Source organism: Sinohyriopsis cumingii, chromosome 17, assembly GCF_028554795.1.
Source record: "Sinohyriopsis cumingii isolate HCF-2022 chromosome 17, ASM2855479v2, whole genome shotgun sequence".
Lineage (NCBI taxonomy): Eukaryota > Metazoa > Mollusca > Bivalvia > Unionida > Unionidae > Sinohyriopsis > Sinohyriopsis cumingii.
Window position 1 is genome coordinate 37,355,676 of NC_142977.1, and position 23,963 is coordinate 37,379,638.

Here is a 23,963-nt window from a genome sequence, read left to right on the forward strand (position 1 = left end):
TAACCGGAACATAAAGAGGTGCAGCGCACAACAAATGCAATTTACACTTCAAAATACCTGATTCTCTTCCTGTTGTCTTCCACAACAACAGAGGATATGATTCACACAATACAATTGAAGCTTTCAGTATATTGGAGATGATAGACCGAAATCTGACTACCATGACATGTATCCGAAAACCTATAAGGGCCTATTTTATTGTCAGATTATCCAAGTGCAGCAAGTTCTATTGTGCGGATAATAAAAAGGTAACTGGAAATTATACATATGAGACCAACGGAATACCCATCGAGGAGTTCGTCGAGCTGCGAAGTAAGCTTTATGCAGTTAAGTTGGCCGACGGCAAAGATAAGTAACGAGCCAAAGGAATAAAATAATATTGTGAGCGAGGAAATTAAATTCGACGACTACAAGGATGCGCTATTGGGCAAGCGATTTCATAACAGTATGATTGTGATAATATCCAATACGCACAAAATAGAAACCAAGCAACTAAACAAGTAAGGCTTTGCCATATTGATGACAAATTATATTGTGGGTATTGCGTGGAAGCTTTTGCTGTTGGTTCCAAGAACAAATATAAAAGGAAATGAAGCTGATGAGGCTTTGGGAGAACTCGGATTAATTTAAAAATCTAAAAAATATTGTTTGATTTAATTTCTTTGATACTGCAGAGGATAAACCCCGAAGTAACATTATGTACTAAACAAATAATAATTTTAAAATGATAAGCAGCTGCCCCTAAAGTAGAAAATTCAACTTCCTCACCATTTTCTAAATTTAATGATAAGTCAGGGCATTGAGTTTTCTTATGCTGGCCTCCTTTTCCTTTTTTTTGCAGCTTTCTTTTTGGGTAATAGCCTGTAAATTTTGTATACTATTGCTTATTTTAGTTACATCTATATGGTAAACAACAAGTCCTTCTGGAACAGAGCCTTTGAAAAATGTCGTAAATAAGGCGATGCACATACTACCTTTTGTTTGATGTTTTACCCGCCTATATAGACAACAATATAACCTTATCAACACTCTTCTTTTTTCTGCTCCAATTTTTCAAACTTCCCGTTTTTCATTTGCCTCATACACATCAAAGAGAGGATGCTGCTTTCAGATGGTAACCTCAGACACCATTATTATACTAGTCTCTTCTGTAATATGAAATTTTATATCAACAATATAATATAATCGGCCGAAATTTAGTATCAACGTATTAATATACCCTTGTAGTAAGGTAGGTGAGAGTTTCCTGGAGCAGACCTCATTGGCTGTTTCTAAGCTTAAATAGGGAGTTTATTCAGAATTACCACGGCTCGAGGCCGCTAGGTCGAGGTCCAGGTAAGTTCTGATTTTACTCTGTATTTGATATGAGGTCAGTGGGTGTGCGCACCTAACTTAATACCGATTCAACAGTCAGATTTTTCCAGACATTTGCTGCTTTTTTATGCAGTTTTGCTATTTTCGAATCAGAAGATCTCGATCGGCTAAATAGCATGAAAATTTACGGTAATAGTTATTGCTCGTGTTTACTATTTTAAAAAAGCAAACAAATTCGTTAAAATTGTGTTCTAGTGATATTTCTTTTGATGTATTTATGTTCATTGCAAACAATCATAAGAAGTACTATTAGCAGTTGAATATTACCATAAACTATGATGATATGAAAGTAATATGCAACTACCCCAGGCGTTGGATGATAATAATGATAATGTGAACGATATTGGGACGACTAATATCAATATGACAGTCACTTAGGAGCAATTAAGCTGAGTGGTTTGAGACAAATCTCAGATTTATAAAACCAGATTGATGAGAACAGAACCGATGTTAAGATACTCAGGTATTGCAAATAGTAATCAGACGATCATGCGATAGACTGACATGAAGGCAATCAAATAAATCGCTGAAGACTAGTACTTTGCACACACAGGGGAAACGGTGACAGAATTATGAGGTTATTGTTAGGACAGGTCGGCCTGGCTGTCATGATAATGAGACTGGGTTGGACATCATGCTAATTGGTCCCGGCATGATGCCGCAGTGCTAGACATTTCTAGAAAGTGCCACACTGGCAGACATCGTAGCGATATGATTAAAAAATTGTTAAAGCTAAGTTAAAAATTCAAGTTAAACACAAACACGCTGCTAGATTAGCTAGATGTTCTAGCTAGACGATAAAAAGAAAGCAACAGACCTAAACAAACTTATCTTTAGTGGTAGACTTTTTGAAATATCTGAGTGATTTGATGAATCTGTGATCAAACATGTAAAAGAGAATATACCTTCTTGATTTGCTCTGGCACGTTTTCATGTCCAAAAGTATACATGTTGTCAAATAATAAGTTGACGTCATAAAGACAATTATAACTTTTTTATCTATTTCGTGATCTAATTAAATTCATTCCCTTGTAATTTTCCTTATGATTAATTTCCTAGACTCAGATACAGGTAAATATGTTTGCCTCCATTAATAATGATCTGAATATTGAATCTATAATCATAGAAAGATATTAGCTATGTATTATGTTGTTTACAGAATAGTCAGGTAAACCCTGAACTCGATTACTGACCAAGGTCCGTCACACAATATAGATGCACATAACACATAATCATAGAGAAAAACCAACACACAATATAGATGCACATAACACATAATCATGGAGAAAAACCAACACACAATATAGATGCACATAACACATAATCATGGAGAAAAACCAACACACAATATAGATGCACATAACACATAATCATGGAGAAAAACCAACACACAATACAAATTAAATATAACAAATAATTTTATTATATCACCGTATTGGTTTGTCAGCTTGTATTAAAATTCATATATCAACCATTCGAATAACGCACACAATGTAAATCCGCCGTAAAATTGTTTGGTTAATTTGATTTCCTTACCCACAGACTAACAGCAAATCATAGTTATTAAAATCTTTTTTTCTATTTTCTGATCGATTTCTCCGTCATTTGAAAACTTTATTTTTATATATACATAATTTAACTCTACATGACATTTGCATTATGTTTACCCAACAGGTTATCATTCATCAATTTTGTCTGGAACTTTTAGATTTATGCTAAGGTTGGTCTTCGAATAGAACAATCCTGTATATCTGTTTTAATCTGAAACCAGTTTGTATGTTAAGGAATTTACTGTAGTGAGAACTGTTTTTTTCAATGTATCCAATAGTTTTATACTCTTGGCTTTGTACCATGATAAGCATCAACCTTCATCAAGGAAGATAAATCATTTTTATCTAAAAGGTTTTTGCAAAAGCGTTGTCATTTTCATTTGGAACTATTTTCTCCAGGATATAGCAGTAGCAGTCGTAACTGGAAGACTGACATAACCCTGATGGAATATAGTTGGCTGTTGTAATTGTCCAACATTGTGCCATCAGAAGACATGCAGAAGACGTCTGTACCATAGGCAATGTTGTAATTGTCCAACATTGTGCCATCAGAAGACATGCATAAGACGTCTGTACCATAGGCAATGTCTCGGATGGATAACAACACATTTAATACAATGATTCTTTCAAAATCACAGTAAATAGCATACGGAACTTATAACACATGCTGATAGTATTTTTAAAATTTTATAACTGAACCCTCTTGAGGCATTGTATTTATCAATTTCATTAAAATAGATTTTTCCTCATTTTTTTCTTTCTGTTCTCGTATATGTAGCAAATGACTGTAGATGTATGTAGATGAAATGAAATATATAAAATTAAAAACAAATTCCTACGATACAGTCACTGTTTAAGCAATTTATCTAGGTCTTTGTAACACTATTAAAAAAATGTCAGATCCAGAAACAAAACCCAGCTTGCTTCAATTTATATAATTTTCCCATACTTCATGATAACGACGACAAGCCTGCTGTGATGAATGGCAGATTCAGACTTTTACTTTCTTCAGATAGGGTCAAATAGTAAACAAAATGACAAAAAATATAATTTACTGCGACAGATTAGGTCAAACCATTCATATCGCTTCTTACATCAGGTATATTTATATGATCCGGCTATGAAAGTGAGGTGACTTTACGAAAAAGGGGTAGGGGTGAACGTGCGTGTTGTACTCAAGAGTGGGTTTAATCTTGGAAACATTATTTATGGAGCAAGTCTGGTATATAATTTTAGAAAAAACTTTTCCTACGTTAATATCGGACATATTTCATCTTGTGGTATCAAAACCTATATATTTTATCTCGTAACTTCTCCGCTCGTTAAAATTGTCATGTATTCCCCTACATTTAGATACTTAAGAGAGGGGAGGGTGAATGTTTAGGACAGGAGATGATCAGTCAAAGGATGAAGAAAAACAACAGAAAATACACAATTAATATTACATTAATTATTGACACATTACACTAATAATGTACATACTTACACATTCCTACTAGCACTACCTCTCGTGATGATAACAAAATGATACATGAAATAACATTAATATTAACTAATTCAAAGTCCTCTTTTTCAGCTTTCTTTCTTAATTGTACAGTTCTATCATTGCACTGAACTCACCCAAATCAATATTCCCACTTTTATCCTGACCCGAATATCACTCCACAGTATCTACGTATATATACATATTCTTCACGATTTAACTTCTAAACGTGGCCACAATTCAACATTATTCATTGTTCCAGAATTCAACTCTATCTTTGCGTTTTCTGCTCGCATTTTAGAATGTTTCCTTTCACCGGCCATGACGCTCGGTGCGTTTCGTCTTGTGGAGTCAAACACTTTGCACCTCGAATTTACTCTTCAGTGGCCAAACCTCTCGGTGAGATATGTGGGGTCAGACGCCCTCTCCCTACACTTATATCCCTATGTGGCTGCTTTATATTCTCTAAACACATCAATATATTTGTGACAACTTGCTTTCCACGTAGTACGGTTATCTTGCAGTAACACATGCATTTCTTTAAAATCGTAACATCAGTATTATTCAGTGAGTATATTTTATGTTCACTTTAGGTAACATGTTATGCTCATACTGTTAATCTGACGGGTTTGTATGACAAAATCAGCATGTTTTTGGTACCACACGATGAAATATATCCAAAATGAACGTCGAAAATAAATATCATCTATATATTCTGTGTATACAGCTACATTAGAATCTTAGACAATTTTATAATGTAGATTATGTTTCAGACCACACTTTATAGCTAAATATTGATTTTGTGAAATAATTCCTTGTGTTACAGTCTGTAGGAAAATATTCATAAAAACGAATGAAAGATGGTGCCGAATAGTTTGGCGAGTAGTCAAACTCTAAAGGGAACACTTGACCAGTTATGCATCTAAAAATATCGTAGACACTGCTTTTTCTTGTACTTTAATCTGATATGATCAGTATTTTACTAATTCTTTATTTATTAAAAACGATCCATGTTTACGTAACCTAAATTGTCACATTCACAACTAAACATTACATTGTTTCCAATATTCATGTGAAAGAAGCTTTACTGGATGCAGAAATTCCCATATTTACTGTAATGCATTTGTGACCAGATATGTGCAGTACTTGACTTGGAACAGTAGACTACACAATATGCAAGCCAATGTCATTTTTGAGTTGGAATTACATCACGTATTTACCACCTAAATATCAGTGGTTGGATAAACTTCTGTCAGTTTTGAGACCGGTTTATGTCCACATTTTTCTGCGAACAGAGGTGAGTTTATTTATTTCTCCAAGTTAACATTTAAACCACGCTTGTAAGTAGGGTGGATTCCATGCTACAGGTATACCTCCCCCTCCAATCCACAAATAAACACCCGCTATCAACTGAACAATACCATTAGTTTTACATTTTCTTTAAGCTAATCTTGTCTTAGGGTTTATCAATTAGCAAAGGTTTTCCCATGATCGCAGCCAATCAGTAAAGAGAATAATTCTTAATAATTTAATGTTTGTTTGTTGTTTTGACCAATCAGAATCACATAAAGTGATATGTTCACGTTATAAATATCAAAAATGTGACACTGCAGACACTATAGGCAAAGTGTACCGACTATGTGATACTAGTCTTTATATCGTCAATAGTGACGTTATGAACACTTCAGACTAAACTTGATAGTAAAATCTTTCTTGAAATGTAATTTTTAATTTCAGGTTAACCCAAATGTGTCATAACTTTCATACATGAAGTACCCTCAAAGTGCACGGCTTATGTTGATCGAAATTCAAGTTACTATAAACCTATTTTGCCAAGAGCTGCTTGTTTGTTATTATCCATATATCACGCATGTTTTGTGATGTGAATTTGTTAACTACCATATTAAATGTTGTTCTTTCTTTGAACCGATGTTTATTAAATGTGCTGTGAAAGCAAATATCGCCAGGATCACGGCTATTTTTTAAATGATTTTTCAGTTCATATAAATGAGGTGATCTGGCGTTTTAGTGATTAGGTTATCGTTATTAATATCTGAGGTTTAGTTTGTCGTTATCACCAGATAATTGGTTAACCTGTAATTTGTTGCTCGGATGTGTTGGTTATTGTGAAAAGGAAATGCATTAAGTGTATAAGTTTAGCTAAAAAGCAATGCATCCCAGCCAAGCCTTACAGATACATTAAAACATTTTGAAAAGCGATAAATATTGCTTTTAAGTAAGATTTTAATAAGCTCATAAATTACTGAGAAAACATTTCAAATATGGCATCCTTGCAGACATGAATTGGAAAATATTTGGAAACTTCATTTAAATATAAAGAGTAGGAAATTAATACTACTGTCAGTGGCATTGTTCTGCTGCCAGTCCCATGTCATAATTTGACAACTGTTCACCTTACATATATATTTACACTTGGCATGAAATGGGGAATTCGCTTATAGTAAGCAACAGTAAGGCGGATGCAGACAAAGCGAGACAGCGAAGTAATCATACTGACGCCATGTTCAGTATGAACCGTCCTTAATACAGCTGAACTGCAAAGTCAGATATCCTCTCACTGTTTTAGAATTTTGTCTTCTCATTTAATTTCTCTATCATTTCAGTGTATGCCTGGTCTAGGAACCAAAGTTTTATACGAGCTGCTGTACAAGCCGCCTAAGAAGATTATGGTCTTGACGGGTTGCAGTATCGTCTCCACGTTTGTGGCACAGGCGGCCAAGATGTGGAATCTTATCGTGGTAAGTGTCCGTGTGAGATTAAACCGTCAACTTTTGTAAGGGCATTGTATCATTCAGCGGCTGAAGTGCAGGGGCCGAAAAATATGTATACCTTTTAAAGCATGTATAGAAATAATACAAACACATTCTTGTACTGTATTTTACTCTCGAGAACTATATTACTGGGTTTGTATGTCATATATGCGGTCCACTCTTGAAGTGTGGCTCGCTACATTTTGCATAATAATGAAACAATGTTACTTTATTGTTTACACTAAATGAAGTTAAATAAAAGTTTCAAATATGAAACTGAATGTTACATTTATTCAAACCAATTAGCAATGTATGAAATTCTGGAAATTGCATCCTGAAGAATATAGGTAGCAATAATTTGTTTTTGACAGGATCGGCAAGAAACTCTCCGTACTCATCATACACTTTAGATGAGATATCATCATATCTAATATCTGTTAATACTGAGGATGAAAATGGAGATTTAACATGTGCTGGTATTTCAGTAATATCATTAACTCTATCACGATAAAAATCTTCTGTTTCGTTGATATTACTAACAACATAACTGACCCAGATTAAAATTTGTAAGTACTAGATGTTGCCTGAGAATTGCATATGCTGTTGTAAAATTTAAAAGACCGGGAATATCAGATTGCTCTATATCTGTGGCGGGTAGATTTAGGTATCCAGCAATCAGCTCTTTGATATTTTTGTACTTTGCGTCTGTCAGTAACTTTCCAGCTTCTTTTGTATAGTTTTTCAACGCAATTTTTTGGAACTATTATGTATTTCATAATCTTTATCAATATTGGGTTTCGCAGCTGAAATTTCGTCAAGCTCTTGATAAAATATTTCTCGTTCTACATCATCATATAACTCAACCCAGGACACAATTTCTGATACTTCGTTTAGTGCAACATTAATGTGATATACGTCATACTTTTCTGTATCGCCGGTGAGAGTCTATCAGAACTAGTAGGTTAGCAGGTTAGTGTCAGTACTGTTAACGACTATTTCTAACAGCGTCTTTTTATCATAATAGTCCATATCGAGTAAACGAAATACTAGACGTTTAACAAATGTGTCATTCAGCTTGCGATTTTTAGGAAACTTGTGTTTCCTTGTTTCAGCTAGTTTTGTCAAGCTCGTCGTGAATCTTCTTTAGTCGCTCTTGCTTTGGTTTCTTACCAACATGAAATTTTGGTTTTACAAGGTTAGATTTATCAATGGTCAAATATTTTCTTTATTTAGCTCAAGCAGTGTATTTATCAAATATTTTTCAACCTTTAACAACCGCTCCTCGCAGTCACTTACAGGTATTTGCGAATCATATCAAAGTCTCTGATCGCATATTTCAGTTGAGAGTCTCACATTCCTGAAACTCGAGCAAAGTTATCGCTGTTCTCGGTTAAACCGGAGGAACGTAAAGTTAATTTTTTCATTCGAGCAATTATATGTATCACTCTTGCTTCCTCAACACGTTCTGGGTCTAGCGAATCAACATCAGCTATTTCGATCTCCGTTTTCGGATTCAGTATAAATTATAAAATTCTTTTGCGACTCTGATCGATGGAGGATCAACATATATTATAGATTACAATCACATTAAATCGTCAATTGTATATATCGGAAACATCGACAAACCTAGATATGGACCTATAGCGCTTATAATATAAATCCGGAAATAGGAGTACTTGTTTATGGTTCCTGCAGGACGAAATGTAAATTGCTGAAAAGTGGTAGTGACAAAATCACCCAATAATGCACCATACAGCTAATCACATGTTGTATCATCATTCGATCCTTATAATCGCCAAACATACATGTATCCGACATTAGCATTTATTCGACCTCGTAATTGAATTTTCCATATTGCTACGGCAGCTGGACACTTTTTAATCCAAAAGTTAGATGCTTCTCAGTCCATGATCCACTCTAACCCACCAGATATAAAGCTGCTAAACGCAAACGCATAACTTGTATTATTCTCCGAATGATAACTTGAAGATGTTACAACAAAACTATAACGATAATTAACAGGATCTGCGAGATGTGAAATATGACCAACGCTAGTTTTAGCTCGTTTTGTACAACCACCAATCACTTGCGATTGCGTAACAGTATCAACGTACTGTTTATTGGTAAGATCTGATGCAGAAACGGGTACATACGTAGAAGTTATCTTATTGGCGACCATATTGATCGCACCTGTAACTGTACCACCGGATTTTAAGATGATTAGCATCTGCAGAAGAAATTGTACTCCATAATGCTGCACTTATCTCAGCGTCAACATAAATTTATTTGTTAGATCAAATGGGGTGATTGGATTATAGGCCGTTGTTATTTTATTCGAGCCCTGCTTAACATACCTGTCATAGTATCACCCGATTTTGCTCCTCGTGATAAATTATTCGTTGCTATGGTATCGTCAACGTAATTTGTATTTGTTAAATCTGATAACGCTGATGGAATTGCCGTATCTTATTCGATCCCATCTCCAGATTTCCCACCATAGTATCACCGGATTTTATTACAAAGTTATCCTTGACAAACATTACATTTGTTTCAGAATCGTTTTTGGTCAAAGTTGTACTATCAAGTTGAGTATTAAATAATAATTTTCCACCCATAGCTATATTTCCAGCCACCTTCCAACCAGAAAATGACAACTTAGTATTATTTACCGGGCTAAGTTACCGCTCGTGAGTTATTTATGTTAGTAGGGGGTATTCAGTTTCAAGATTTACAATTTATTTTACTCACGTTGTTATTTCCAGTCATCTTTCCACCAGGTACTGACAACTTACTATTGCTGACAGCATTACGTTGGGCAAAACGTACTGCTTGTGAGCTATCTACGTCGATAGGTGGATATGTTGTCTCAAGGTGTAGCACTCGCTGACCTGACATACTTAAGTTACCGGTCATTTTTCCACCAGTTATTGACAACTTACTATTACTGACAACATTAAGTTGTGCAAAGCTTACGGCTTGTGTGATGTTCACGTTGACAGGAGGATATATGTTGTTTCTAGATCTAGCACTCGTTGTCCAGACATGATTAGGTTGCCAGTCATTGCGTCACCGCTTAAGATAATTTGTCAGATCAGCATCTGTAGCTGTAGTTGCTGTTGTTTCGCAGATGAACTACTGATTAACGTACCAAATTTTGTGTAGTAGCTCATGTTATTGTAATTACTGCCGATAAAATTTTGTGCACATGTTATATGATGAGCATAATAAACTTTGACACAGAACGAGCAATAAAAATAAACACAATTTTGAGTTACCAGATTGTCATTACTTGATAGTTAGACGTACTGGATCTGGCAAAACAAGCTTGATAATTAACTTGGTACTCAACAACATATTCAACTACGATCGAGTTTATATTTACACGATCACTCCGCAGCAGGACAAATATGAGTTGCTGAACGAATACAATGAAGAACTAAAAGATGAGCTTGGTGCTGGAGAAGATATATTTGTGATAGGAACACCAGAAGATTTTGTTCCTGTTGCAGAACTGGACTCAGACGAACATAAGATTATTGTATTTGATGACATTCCGTTGAGCAACGCTGAAATGGACAAAATCAAATCTTATTTTTCATTGTCAATAAATCGAAGATGTAATGCAATTTATCTTGAACAGGATTTATATAACGTTAATTGTTTTATCAGAAGAGTTGGGTTTTTTTTTTGCTGTTGCTTTTTGCTTAACGGACCCATCATTTTCGTATCAGGCCACTTTTTATTCCAAACGCCCACCGTATCCTATTTTTTGCAAAGGTTCGCCTGTTGAACAGCGCAAACTTTTACATGTTCCATAATCCTGTTATTGAACTTGATCCTAGGTCCCCAAATCAAAATGAGATCGGAGTAGTATCAGCTACTTTTTGGCACTCTATGGCAAATGTTAAAACTAACGTCAACGATGATTTTACGTTCGGAGTGAAAACCAATGGCGTCATTGATTGAAAATCTGTTGAGGTACCAATAGGCGTATACAACGTCACAGATACAGAACAAAACAATGAAGTATTTTAAAACCGCTGCCAGTAGTGATATATCATCTGATAATTTCGAGATCATTTCAAGCTACAACACGTTACGCTCAAGAATAACACTAAAAACAAATTGTTTATCGATCTTAATAGCCAATACACAATCAGATCATTGCTTGGATTCAATAAACAACAATACGGATCTGACACGTATGCGACAGTACCATATGACGGCGAGTCAGCCGTCAACATCACATGTGTAAATACAATCCTGATAAACTGTTCTATTGCAACTGGGTCATACACAGCACGAGGTAGCCAAGGACAAACGATTTATTCGTTTAGCTCTGATGTTCCTCCGGGATCTTTAACACAAGTCAATCCGAGACAGATATATTATTATCCTATTAGTGTCGACAATCAAATATCATCTATCACGATGACACTGACCGATCAATCAGGTCGCCAGATTGATTTTAACAACGAAAGTGTTACCTACTATCTTCATCTGCGCGTCAGTATCTGACCATAGTGAGCTAGGTCACCAAAGTAAATTTTATCAGACAATTTGTATAACAAGATGAAACAACGAAAATTATCATAAAACAATCGAAGGTGGTTTTTTAAAAATATATTCTCAAAGATAATCGAAAATGTACCTGGAATAGCTCACAAAGTAGTGCCAATCACATTTAGACGCATGAAAAGCTTTTGCAACAGAAGCCCCGTCTGCAGCAGAAACAGCTGACGGACAAAAGATCGCTGATAAAATCAAAGGTGGAGTGCCATGCGGTCCGGATATAAAACGGGAAATTTCTGAAATAGCACCATCATCAGAAACAGCACGTTGATAACAACAACAAAATAAGTGTTGCCTCCGGCCGGAGAAATTATTATAAAGTTAAGCACACGAGCTAAACATCGGAGTGCTAGCACTCGGCTTGATATGTTGCTGCATTCTATGTGATTGTAAAATAATCACGATTTTGTCTGATAATTACAATAGAAATATCTATAAAAATTATCTTGACCTTGCCGATGAGATAACTGTAGACGATTTTGTAAAGGAGTTGAGCACATTTAATATCTTGACGAGAACTCTAATGAGCCTAACAAGATGGGGATTAAAACATTTAATACGAGGGATGAAGATGTGCTTTTACTTCCTCATGAAGCCGTTCTTGTAGTACAAGGGAGTGTAATGACAATAGCTAATCCTCCAGTGGCAATCGCTGCTGATGTTGATATATCATTAGTGAATAACGGATGGAGATTATTTAAAAGCGCTAGATATCAGATCTCCAGTGAAACAGTCGAAGGTATTTCTATTCACTTGTCGATAGGAGCACTATTCTTAACATTGTGTCGTTCAGCCATGATTACTCGAGATCTATTGCAACAAATATGCTATGGTTCAAAGATACGTGAACCGGAGATGCTATTTCAAACTAGTTTAAAACCGGTACTGATGCTGATGTTGCAGTACAAAATGGATTAATTCTAACACCAGGTCGTGCTAATGCAGCAGAACAACATACAGTAGGAGCGATTACGGCAAATTCAGCAGGTGGAGTTACTGTTGCAGAAGCAATAAGTAGTGCCCAGGGAAAGTTAGGCGACCAAATTATAAAGATGGATCTGCTAAAGCGTTTGCAGAACTATCTAAACTATTACGATGATGCTTCCGTTAAGCACACTATTTGGGTTTTGCCTACAATAAGGTGTTTCGTGGTATCCAACATAGACTTATACTTGATCGAGCTGATCGGAACGCTTGTCTGCTGCGAGTTGGTGGTGATGATTGTCAATTTATAATTTCACGATTAGCACGATGCCACAAGTTGTAGTATCCGTCTCGAAACAAATAGAACTTGAAACAATGTTATCTATACTTCGAACAGCAAAAGGTTTATCAAATTGCAGTGGCAATTTCAACCGATAGCACATGGCGAATAGCAACAGCTCCTAGCGAACAGTTGCCGAGACATATAATTGTTGTGTTTCAACAATAGGAAAGGCGTGTTAGTCAAGAACAAAACCATTCTGTTTCTGATAGCGCTGACGCAAGGCTAATATTTGTCAGAATCAATTCTAAGCAATATCCTGAACGAGCGATCGAATGTAACTTTATAAACGATAATACCAGAAACTTATCTCGTGCGTATGTGTAACTGATGGAGGCGATAAAAATGTATCAGGACTCTGAAACTCTATCTCAGATATCTGTCGAAGAGTTTCGATCTCTTTACCCGATATTTCACATTGACGTGTCTAAGCATAACGAACGAGCTATTGGATCAACCCATGTTACTGAGGTAACATGGACGTTAGGAGCTGTTCCAGGAGCTGCTGGTCCTCCAGTTGTTCCACAATAATACGCTTATGCACTTGTAACATCTGAGAGATACATAACACTAGATGCTGTACGAGGTAGGATAACTGTACAGGTTTAGTGATAACAAATATTTTATCTGATAACATTAATAATGAAATATGTTTTGGACGATATATTAATTTGTCACAAGGACAAGTACAAAAGCTAGCACGAGGTATAGCTAAACGAAAAGCGGTTTCATTAAAAATAGATTTCAAAATGCGTAGCGATCCAACAAAGTGACTTCTAACACAACGCCAGATATCCAAATTGTTAAAAGATAAGGCTTTTATATTTGATCTGTCAGTCGCACAAATAGCATTTGCCAGCATATTCAATGGTATGTCCTTGTGTCGGTCATCGATTATGAAATAAACACTGTTCCTCAACAAAGTTGTTTTCGTATTTGTTTAGGCTAACTTGAGGGGGCTATGTATGGGGGAGAATTATGTTGTCAAGTTCAAAATAGGGTTTTGAGCCAGAACTCCCCCGTTTTGAAACTACTGACGGTCCGGTGCAACATGTTTTAAAGTTTAACAAAATCTCTCTCCTCTAACATTTTTCAGTCATATAACATCCAACAGTCACATCGATACAGCTCGTTCTTTTATGATAACTGACGTCATTTATTTTTAATTTAGATTGATCCTCTGCGTACTATTATCAAAATAGGATGAATCTATGACAAGTGGTTTGACATTCAAGAATCCTGTCTGTTTTCTTGCAACTGTTTGAAGTAAAATTAATGCAAAAATTATCATTTTTACACATGACGTAAATTTTTATTAGAATTGTTTTAAATGTTATTAAATAACAAAGATTTCCCTTGTATTTAAATATTTAGGTTAAAAATTTCATTCTGTTTACTTGTCCGTTTCGTTCATTTTTTGCTAACATGGTATGAAAAATGCATGTTACGGTAACCTAGATTTTGTGTTGCCTTTGCCGTGCAAGATATATCCGTCGGGTTTCCCGCTTTGAAAAAAGAGTCCAGCAAACAAACATGAACAGCGGCCCTTACTTGAACAGCAAATACTATCTCCAGAGCCGCAAACTAATGGCAAAAATGTCATTAGTTAAACCGGACATTTACATTGTGCTTTCTTTTATTTGAATTGTAGTACGTATTTAAAGTTTATTTCGTCGAATATTTCTTAATCAGTACCTACTGTCGCTGTCGACAAAGGCTACTGACCTAATTAATGTCATCAGAATCTCAAAACAAACGCGTTTAAGTCGCGAGCCAAATGGTGTACGAATCATGGACAGGCACAAAGTTAGGACGGTCTAGCTTTAAATATCAGCGTTGATTCTTAAATAGGTCGCACGAAAAAGGAGAGAAGTGTCCACCCGTGTATTATTATATAGTACATGTAGGACAAGTAAATTGTAAGCAACTACACGAGCCACTGTGATGATGAATAAATGTGACATGAACCTCGAACTGTAATCGTTATTCTGTGCCTCGATCTGAACTTGGAATACGTTTTTTTAACGGGTATCCGGTTGTTTGTTTTATTACCCGACTATTATTAACGGGCGGTTACCCGCATACCCGGGTACCCGTTGGCATCTTTAGCAAAGAATATCACATGTGCAATGAAGGTGAAATATACAAAGTTTGAGGTGCACGGACAATTTCAAGAGAAACAAAGCAACATATATATTAATGACCTTAACGCTGTCATTGGAAAGACAAACTTTAGTCTAAAGTCTGACGTTTCTAAAATTCTATAAAGACGATTGTTTTCAGCGGTGTATTTTTCCAATATTGTGCAAATAACAAATTTGTGTATTTTTTCACTGATACACATAATAAAAGATAGCTATGAATGCACTTCAAACATAATAAACTTTGTGATGGTCTTCTTAAATACTGTTTAAATTAAGCGTATTTTCATTTAGAAATCATGAAATCTTTTTCTTTCTGTCGCAGTCGTAGTTTATATAGCTCATTCTTTCTTTCAGCTGGCATACGGATCCAGTTCCCCAGCATTATCTAACAGAGCCAGATTCCCAACATTCTTCAGAACCCATCCCTCAGCGACGCTCCACAATCCCACCAGAGTAAGGATATTCGAGAAATTCAATTGGAAAAGAATTGCTACCATACAGGAAACCCAGGAAGTCTTTACTTCAGTAAGTATTATGTATGGTTGTCGAGGCTATAAATCATTTTTACTTCGCATCAGATGAAACATTTATGATGTTGCAAAGATAACAACTCATAAATGAAAGACCTTACCAGCTATAGCAATTCAAATCTTGTTTGACATCGGCAGAAAATAGAACGATTTCATCGCCAAACGGATTAGCATTTGCGACTAAACATTCAATGAAGTGTTGCCTTCTGTATCCATTTACCCTCAGAGTAGATGAAACTTGAAGAAAACAGAACATGTTGTTGTTGTGGGGTTTAACGCCATTTTTCAGCACACGATAGGCTATGTATGGCGGCCAGTATTAATGGTGGAGGAAGAACCCGGGAAATCCCCGGGAAGAACCACCGACCCACGAGAAGCAACTGGCAAACTTTCTCACATACCCACATCGGCCGAATCCCAGACTCGAACCCACACAGACAGAGGTGAAATGGAAGTGATCCGTAACAGAGAGCGCTTTAGACCACTCGGACACTCGGGGCCAAGAAAACAGAACATATAACGCAATCAGGTGCCAACAAAGACACAGAACATCATTTATTTTTACAAATTTAACCTAGTTTCAAAGCACATCATCAATCGATGGAGAAGCATATAACTTTAACCTTCTCTAAATTGTAAGAAACTACGATGCTCTGCCCCCACCGACTGTTCTACACGTCAATTCAATGCTGTAACATCTATTTCATTTCATTATGTAAAGCATTATTTGGACTAGTTATATGTTTGTGATGTCTCAGCGTAAAAATGGTTAACACATATAGTACTAATTTATATTTGTTTCATTGAATATCTCTTACTTAAATGTCAGCTTATTTTCTCCGCGTTTTGATATCTTGTATTTTATTACATTTCAAGGTTTTGCGTATTTGAGTATCATCATGTATTTCTACAACGCGATTTTGTAGCTACGTCAGTCGGCCTTACAGAATGACGTAAATTAGCGATAAGGTTATTCTTGAGATTTTGGTCAGTGCTTTTTGATCAAGTGTGATAGCTTTCTCCTCAGTTGTTTGTCTCATTGTTTAAAGATACATCTAAACCAGTAATATATCTTACAGATATCTCGCCTATCGTAATTACGATATTTACTGACCTGAAAGAGGAAAACGCATAAAGTGGTTGGTTTCTAAAAGCCCTAAAACTGTTTCCGATTCAGAATATGCCTATATTGGCCACCGTATATTAAATCATAGTTCTGAGTTGTTCTTTGCTGTTTGCACTGTGTTAACTATTGGTCGGGGTGCTATAGCTTTTTAGCTGTTTTTTGACATTCAATTCGTGCATTTTCTTCGTTGGCACTATTTTCAATCATTCAGTCTTTGTCATAATTCATTTATATCTCAAGTTTGTAAAGACCGTCAGAATCGAAATATCGGTTTCATTTTTGTCAGCTAGATAAAAGAATAAACTGCTACCTACTTGGTTCATCGAAAATAGTGTCTTAACCAAGAAATAGTGCAATATCCAACAACAATAACAACACTAGTGATATTAATAATAAAATAATGATAAGAATGTTTTGAACAGTGAAATATTTATAATAACACACACACATTCATACACATACACGTGTGTGTGTGTGTGTGTGTGTGTGTGTGTGTGTGTGTGATAAAGAGGAAGACAATCTTCAAACTAATTACCATGGTTATTTTTTATGACGTAGCAGATTCATTGAATTAAAGTGATTAAATAGTACATGAGGAATTCCTCAGATGGTCACTATGGACTCCGTAACTGTTCCCTCCAATGAAGAAACAATTAAATGTGAAATATTTGCTGATAAAATTTTCAAGGAACAGATACTAAGCGGGTAAGTGGAAATATATCCTTTTTGACATATATTTTATTGAATAAATAAGTATAAAAAAATAGGCAATGCTATTGATTTGCTTAAACTTTAGATTACTTATATTTCTTATTGAAAAACGACTTCTGAATATGTCTTGAAAAGTATGTGATGCTTTTATTTAATCAATATTACTTAAAGTCTGAATGTTTGCTTTTTTGACTACAAGGGTAAGTATCATCAGCAAGGAAAAAGTTGCTCTTTAGCAAAGACAAAACAAAATAACCAAAACAAAAACAACAGAAAGAAACACAAAGAACAAAACGCGCACCCACCCACCCCCAAGAAAAACAAACAAACAAACATTGAACAAACACCTGATTTATTAAATAACAAAGTAAGTTGGTTAAATGTTGGGGATCTGAATCTCCCCGAATAAGTTTGTTTTGTTTATTTTATTATGGAGGAAAACGCAATTGGGTTAGAGGTTGTCGACCGGGAAAAAGGGAAGTTGTCTGCATTCCAAAATAAATGCCGTATTTTGCTTTGTTTGATAACACAAGAAAGTTCTTTATATCACTTATCACCCTTCTGTCCCCTTACAAATTTAAAATGTCTACTCCATTCTACATTCTATTTTTTTATTATTTAAAAAACCTCCATACTACCATCGTTTTCATAATCCTTAAATATCAATAATCACGTATCTATCATCCACTACTTATCTGCACCCTATCCAGCGTCAAGTTACATACCATCCGCCTACCAATCATTTTCTACCAACATCCTGTCGCTTAGAATCCAACACACATTTATCTATAATCCACCAGTCAGTTGTGTACTTTTCAGGACAAATATTATTTATTAACAAGGGTCTCTTAATATCCTCTGAGTCCCTTATAAATAAAGTCCAACTCATATCACATCCATGCTTCCATTTGCAGTGACCATCATCTACTCATCTACTGACTACACACAGTAAGATTTAAAATAAGGGTGATATAATAGAATTTAAGTGCCTAATATAAAAACTAACTTATTTTTCTACCCTTACCACCATATAATACCTCCTATAAAATATAAACCTCTACCTCCATTGATAATGTCCATGCCCTCCTATCGTTACATGCACACAAGGCAGGATCTAAGAGAAGAGACGCCTACTGTTCTGTCAGTGTGTGTGTGTGTGTGAAACAGAGAGAGTTAAAGAATGTTTGAAACAATCAACATTTTTTAATAAATACAATTTATAAATTAATAACTGAAGAGGGAGGAATTGGCTTTGTCCTTTCCTTTTCACATATAAAAGACACATAGTAAGCATGAACAAATTGACAATGTTGACAGCGTTGTAAAGTAAGACTAGATTAGAGTGTCATTTTGTTATTGATGCTGAAGAAATTAGAGAACCATAAAGTTCACAAAAACAACTTTTAGATTTTTTCTTCGTTTCTAAACATGGGAACAGCAGTCTGGGTTGTAACCATGGGAATTTCTTTAATGCAGTCATTAAAACTTGGTACTGATTCTGTCAACAGAAGTTTACAAACAGCATTTACCCTCAGCCGAGCCCGAGTCTGGTTGTCACGTGTTGATTCTGTTTGGTGGGACATTTGAGCCGCAGTTAAATTATGCCTCAGTACAACAAGAAAACACGTCTTATATGGCTGCCGCTGTTTAATCAGCCAAAATTGGAACATACATTCTCAAAGTAAAATCTAGCGGATGAAATTGCTTATAAATGACTAAAACATATTTGCTCCAAAACATCAGTCAAATTATGAATACTGCCATCTTTTAGAGGTTGCATTTCCATTGAATTACAGCAATTGCTTTTTAAAATCAAGCTAAATATTAACTAGACTGCATTTTCAGTGCATATAAACTAAAGAATTTTGCAATCATGCTAAAGATTTCTTTTGCATTGTAAAGCTTTGGGTTTGTTTCATTTTTTTAAAAATAGAAACATTAAACAATTACTCAGTTTATTTAATATCCAGTTATAGCATGGACCGTACTCAACCAAGTATTAAGGAAATTGTTATTATTATTATTATTATTAAAAGTAGGACACTATTTTGACAATTTAGGTATAGGTTAAGAACCGCTCTGGTGGCCTAGTGGTTAGAGCGTCCGCCTCGGATGCGGGAGGTCGTGGGTTCGATCCCCGGCCGAGTCATACCAAAGACTTACAAAAATTGTACTAACAGCTGCCTCGCTTGACGCTCAGCATCAAGAGCTTAGTGTTAGGACTGGTCGGGCTGGTCTCAGGATAATGTGACTGGGTGGGACATCATGCTACATGTCTGCGGCATGATACCCCAGTGCTAGACATCACTATAAACTGTTACACTACAGATATCGTAGCGATATGACTGAAAAATTGTTGAAGCTACGTTAAAAATCCAAATCACACACTCACACATTCTAGGTTAAGGAGCAATTTATCTCGAGTTACAACTTTCGATGAGTTTCTGAAGATCCTAATTTAGAAACGTTCATTGACGTGTTTTTATTTATCAATTCCTAAAAAGCAGCGTTACTTTTATTGCAAAATGAATGCAGTTTAACATTTGTACTTTTAACATTTCAACAGGTCCATGCCAGTACTTTCACTTCAAATATGGTATAAACTTCCACTTGTTTGTCACTGTACTGTAGCCGCAATTTGCATGGATCACTGATATATTTCATTTAAGGTATAAAGTAAGATGAAAAATATAATACCATTCAGATATCCTTACTCCGAGATACGTCTTCTTTAAAACATTACGAATCATGTAGTGTATTAGAGAAAAATGAACTATTGATGTTCTTATCCTACAATTACAAGGTAATTTTAATTTCTCAGACGGTGGAGGACTTGGAGGAAAGGGTAAAACGTGCAGGGATAGAGGTTGCTGTCCGCCAAAATTTCCTCACAGACCCAACCAACGCTGTACGAAATCTCAAGGTAGTGCATATGCTTAGAGACTGTGGGAAGTCGCAGAAATCTAATTCTAAAATCTTTAATAATCTGTTTACGTCATGTTATCATCTATAATAAAAGTCATGATATTCTTTCTATATATTTACACAAGTTTAATGTAAAATTAAATTTTGGGGAGTAGCGTTTTCTACGTGGTATCTTTGCCTATGGTATTTTAGTATTATGGAGAATGCAAAAAGCAAGAAAAACAATATTTAACCAAAAAAAATGATAATGGTAATAATAACATTTTTTCAAATACTAAAATATGAATGTATAATCAAATACTTTTAATATTTGAAGTGACACGTTTCTTTTTTTAAAGATGGGAAAAATTTTCAAAACATATTTTACCTGTTCGATTAGCGGTACTAAATTAATTAAATATGTCGCAATTTGGTAGAAAACAGAAAAAATCGTAATGTCTTAGTATTTTCATTTTGCTTGTTGAAAGTGTGCTTATATTATATTTTGTGATGAAATTTGTCAAAGTGATGGAACTAGGTACTTGTATAAAGTCGGAAAGAGACGTAAAGAATACTGTACTGCAATTTCCACTGAACCCAACAAAGTGTTGGGTACCATTTACAATGTCGCAGCTGCCTGCCAAAAAGTATACGCTTCATTACGTCTAAGTTGTCATTATTACTACTAAATATTATATAACAGTTTGCCGCTGAGATTATAAATTCTATCATTTTCACTCTATTTTGTCGTACATCGTGGGATTTATTGTGCGAAGATTACGGTAATTTGTATTTAAGTCAGTCCATCATGACCTTTCGAATTAATATCTACAATATAAATTGACATGCTGTTGAACTTAACTCTGTCTATATTTCCTGTTTATATTTCTTCGTACAGCGTCAGGATGCTCGAATCATCGTTGGCGTATTTTACGAAGACATGGCAAGAAGAGTATTCTGTCAGGTATTTTTTTTTTTAATATTATTTGCCTGGTCAACGCATCATCGGATCTTAACCAAGTGAACAAGTCTCTTTACAACGCCTGTCATTTATACAATATATTTTATCTCAAGCTACAGGAACCAACAAATCGACGTTGTTATCACGTGGGCATTTTTATGGTCAAAATGTGAGTACTGAGATGTGATGATACGGTGACAAAATTGCCTTTATAATGAGAATTTTGAAAGTATAGCACTTAGAGGAAAAAGGGAATTGAACATCAGCCCATATTATTAACAATATGATCTTGATTTAAAACTGGTAATGCGATTGGAACTATTTAAAATGCCAATGTGTTTAATATGAGTAAGACACTCTGGCGACAAAGGGGAAATGAAATGGTAAAATCAAAACTAGATTTCCCATTGCCATTAGAATTTGTTTTTGATCTTAAGTCCAAAAAATGGCAATGTGTGGGCAAGGGGTATGTAATGTCTTATGTATATTTGATTTAATTTAATTGTTTGTTTGTAATTTTTAAAATAGGTTTATTCCATTACATACTATTGTAATGTAATTTTATTTACTGGATTTGATATTTTACAGAAATTAATTTAACCTGTTCTTTTCGGAAACACTAATAATAGAAACTTTGTATCTACTGCTGACCTAGTCCCTGAGCTTGGTTCAGAAATCAGTGAGTTGAAGTAAACAAGTTTTTTAATATTTTTAAAAATTCTTTCCCAGAGTAAAATTCATTGGATTTAGTTGAGGCCATACTGGGAGTACATGATGTTTGACATGTAAAATGCTTCTATATTGTTCTAGATACATGATCAAATAACCCTCCTACGGGAATCTGCTTTGCGTCACAAATTAGTGTATAACTCTTTTCTATAGAAAATTTAGTCAGTTTGGCTATAAACCATTGACACTTAAATGTGTATTGTTGTGACCAGTTTGAGTTGAAATTCTATTATATGGAATTATTAATTCTTTTCCCTGAATATTTAAGAGCTCATACAGAATTATTGGACAAAACTATTTATTGAAATTTTATTTGGAATTCAAACCTGGAATATTATTTTCTGTGGTTCAACAAGGAACTGTTGACACATCAGGACAACACTGACTATTGCATACGTAATCGTCCTCCATCTTGGATTTTTCATCAGGACTCCAACTCAGATTCATTTAGGACTTTTTATTTCTATGACTTCTATTTTTTAATTCTTCGATTATTTTTGGATTTTAATTCGTAAAACCTAAAGTTCTTTTTCTCATTTTTACCTTGTTTTTCTAGGGAAATATATATTGTTAAATTTTACAATTCTCGTTAAAGAGCCTAAAAAGGAACCAAGAAAATGGGGGTTGCTCGTCCTTGGTATATATGACTTTTGGCTAAAATATTTCAGAAAACTTTGTGTTTTGAATTTTGAATTCCCCAAGTTTTTGAAATGTTTAAATCCCAAGCATTATTTTACATTTTCGGACTCTTTAGTAAAATCAGCAAGCTTTTATTACAGTGTCATAAAAAGAATAAATCTTCTTTCAAATCCTACCCAGGAACAATTCGACGTTTTGGAACAAGATGAATTGATTAAAAATGACAGAATATATGATCTTTTTGAGGCAAAGGCTACCTTAACGAAGCAAGAAATAAAAAGTATTTTGGTCCAGTATTTGGTGGAAAAAAAATGTTTTGGATAAAAGTGCTTTGATTTCGAGCAGTATATCTTTATCAGACTCTGACATAAAAGTAAAGGAATACAATAAAAATACAAAATGGAAGTAGAGTTATGAAAGTTAGAACTTCAGAAAATTTAAAAAGAAAACAAATGCAGTTGAAATTATAGAAAGAAAACGAACAAATGGTATTACAGAAAGAAAAATTGCAAACGTAATTAGATATGGAAGAAAGAGAAAAGAAAGGCAAATACAGTTACAAAAGAACAAATGCAGTTGTAGAAAGAAGAAAAACAAATGCAAATGCAATAGATGAGGTAGACAAAGAGAGACAGACAGACAGACAGACAGTCAGGCAGACAGACATGCAAATGCAAATAGAGAAGGAAGATAGGGCATTTCCATTTAGAATAAAATAAATGGGGCTGGCAAGTGAAAAATAAATTCCTTTTTTGCATACAATTGCAAGTTTTGATGTCACTAAGAATGATAGGTTAGTGTCCCCTTTCAGAGAAAAAGAAGTAGACAAATATTTCTCTCGTTTTGAAAAAACTAGAGGAAAATTTGAAAGGGCTAAGGGAGCATTGGACTAGTGATATTTACCGTTCACTGTCACTACAGCAAAATGCTGACAATGCTGTGGTGAAGGAATGCGTCTTAAAGGGTTATGCGTTAGCCCCTGAGGCTTATCGGCAAAACTTCAGAATCTATAAAACCGGAGCTGGACAAACTCAGGTCGATCTTGCAAGAGAAAAAGAGCAGTTATTTGATAGATGGTGCCTAGCCGAAAAAGTTGATCAAGATTATGAAAGTCTCAAACAACTTGTATTACTTGCTGAGTTTAATAACTGTATCCATAGTGACATTAAAACTTATCTTGATGAGCATAAGGTCGAAAGCTTGGA

The 23,963-nt window shown here is 35.0% G+C and overlaps 1 protein-coding gene across 1 annotated transcript in view; it reads left to right on the top strand.

The window, feature by feature from the left end:
• Positions 1-23,963, top strand: part of LOC149778443 (gamma-aminobutyric acid type B receptor subunit 1-like) — a 128,425-nt gene that overhangs the window by 14,570 nt on the left and 89,892 nt on the right. The window contains exons 2-5 of the mRNA XM_089939276.1: positions 7,032-7,166; positions 15,513-15,683; positions 20,347-20,448; positions 21,328-21,393. Of these exons, the coding sequence (XP_089795402.1) occupies positions 7,032-7,166; positions 15,513-15,683; positions 20,347-20,448; positions 21,328-21,393 (474 nt within the window). The remainder of the gene's footprint in view (positions 1-7,031; positions 7,167-15,512; positions 15,684-20,346; positions 20,449-21,327; positions 21,394-23,963) is intronic.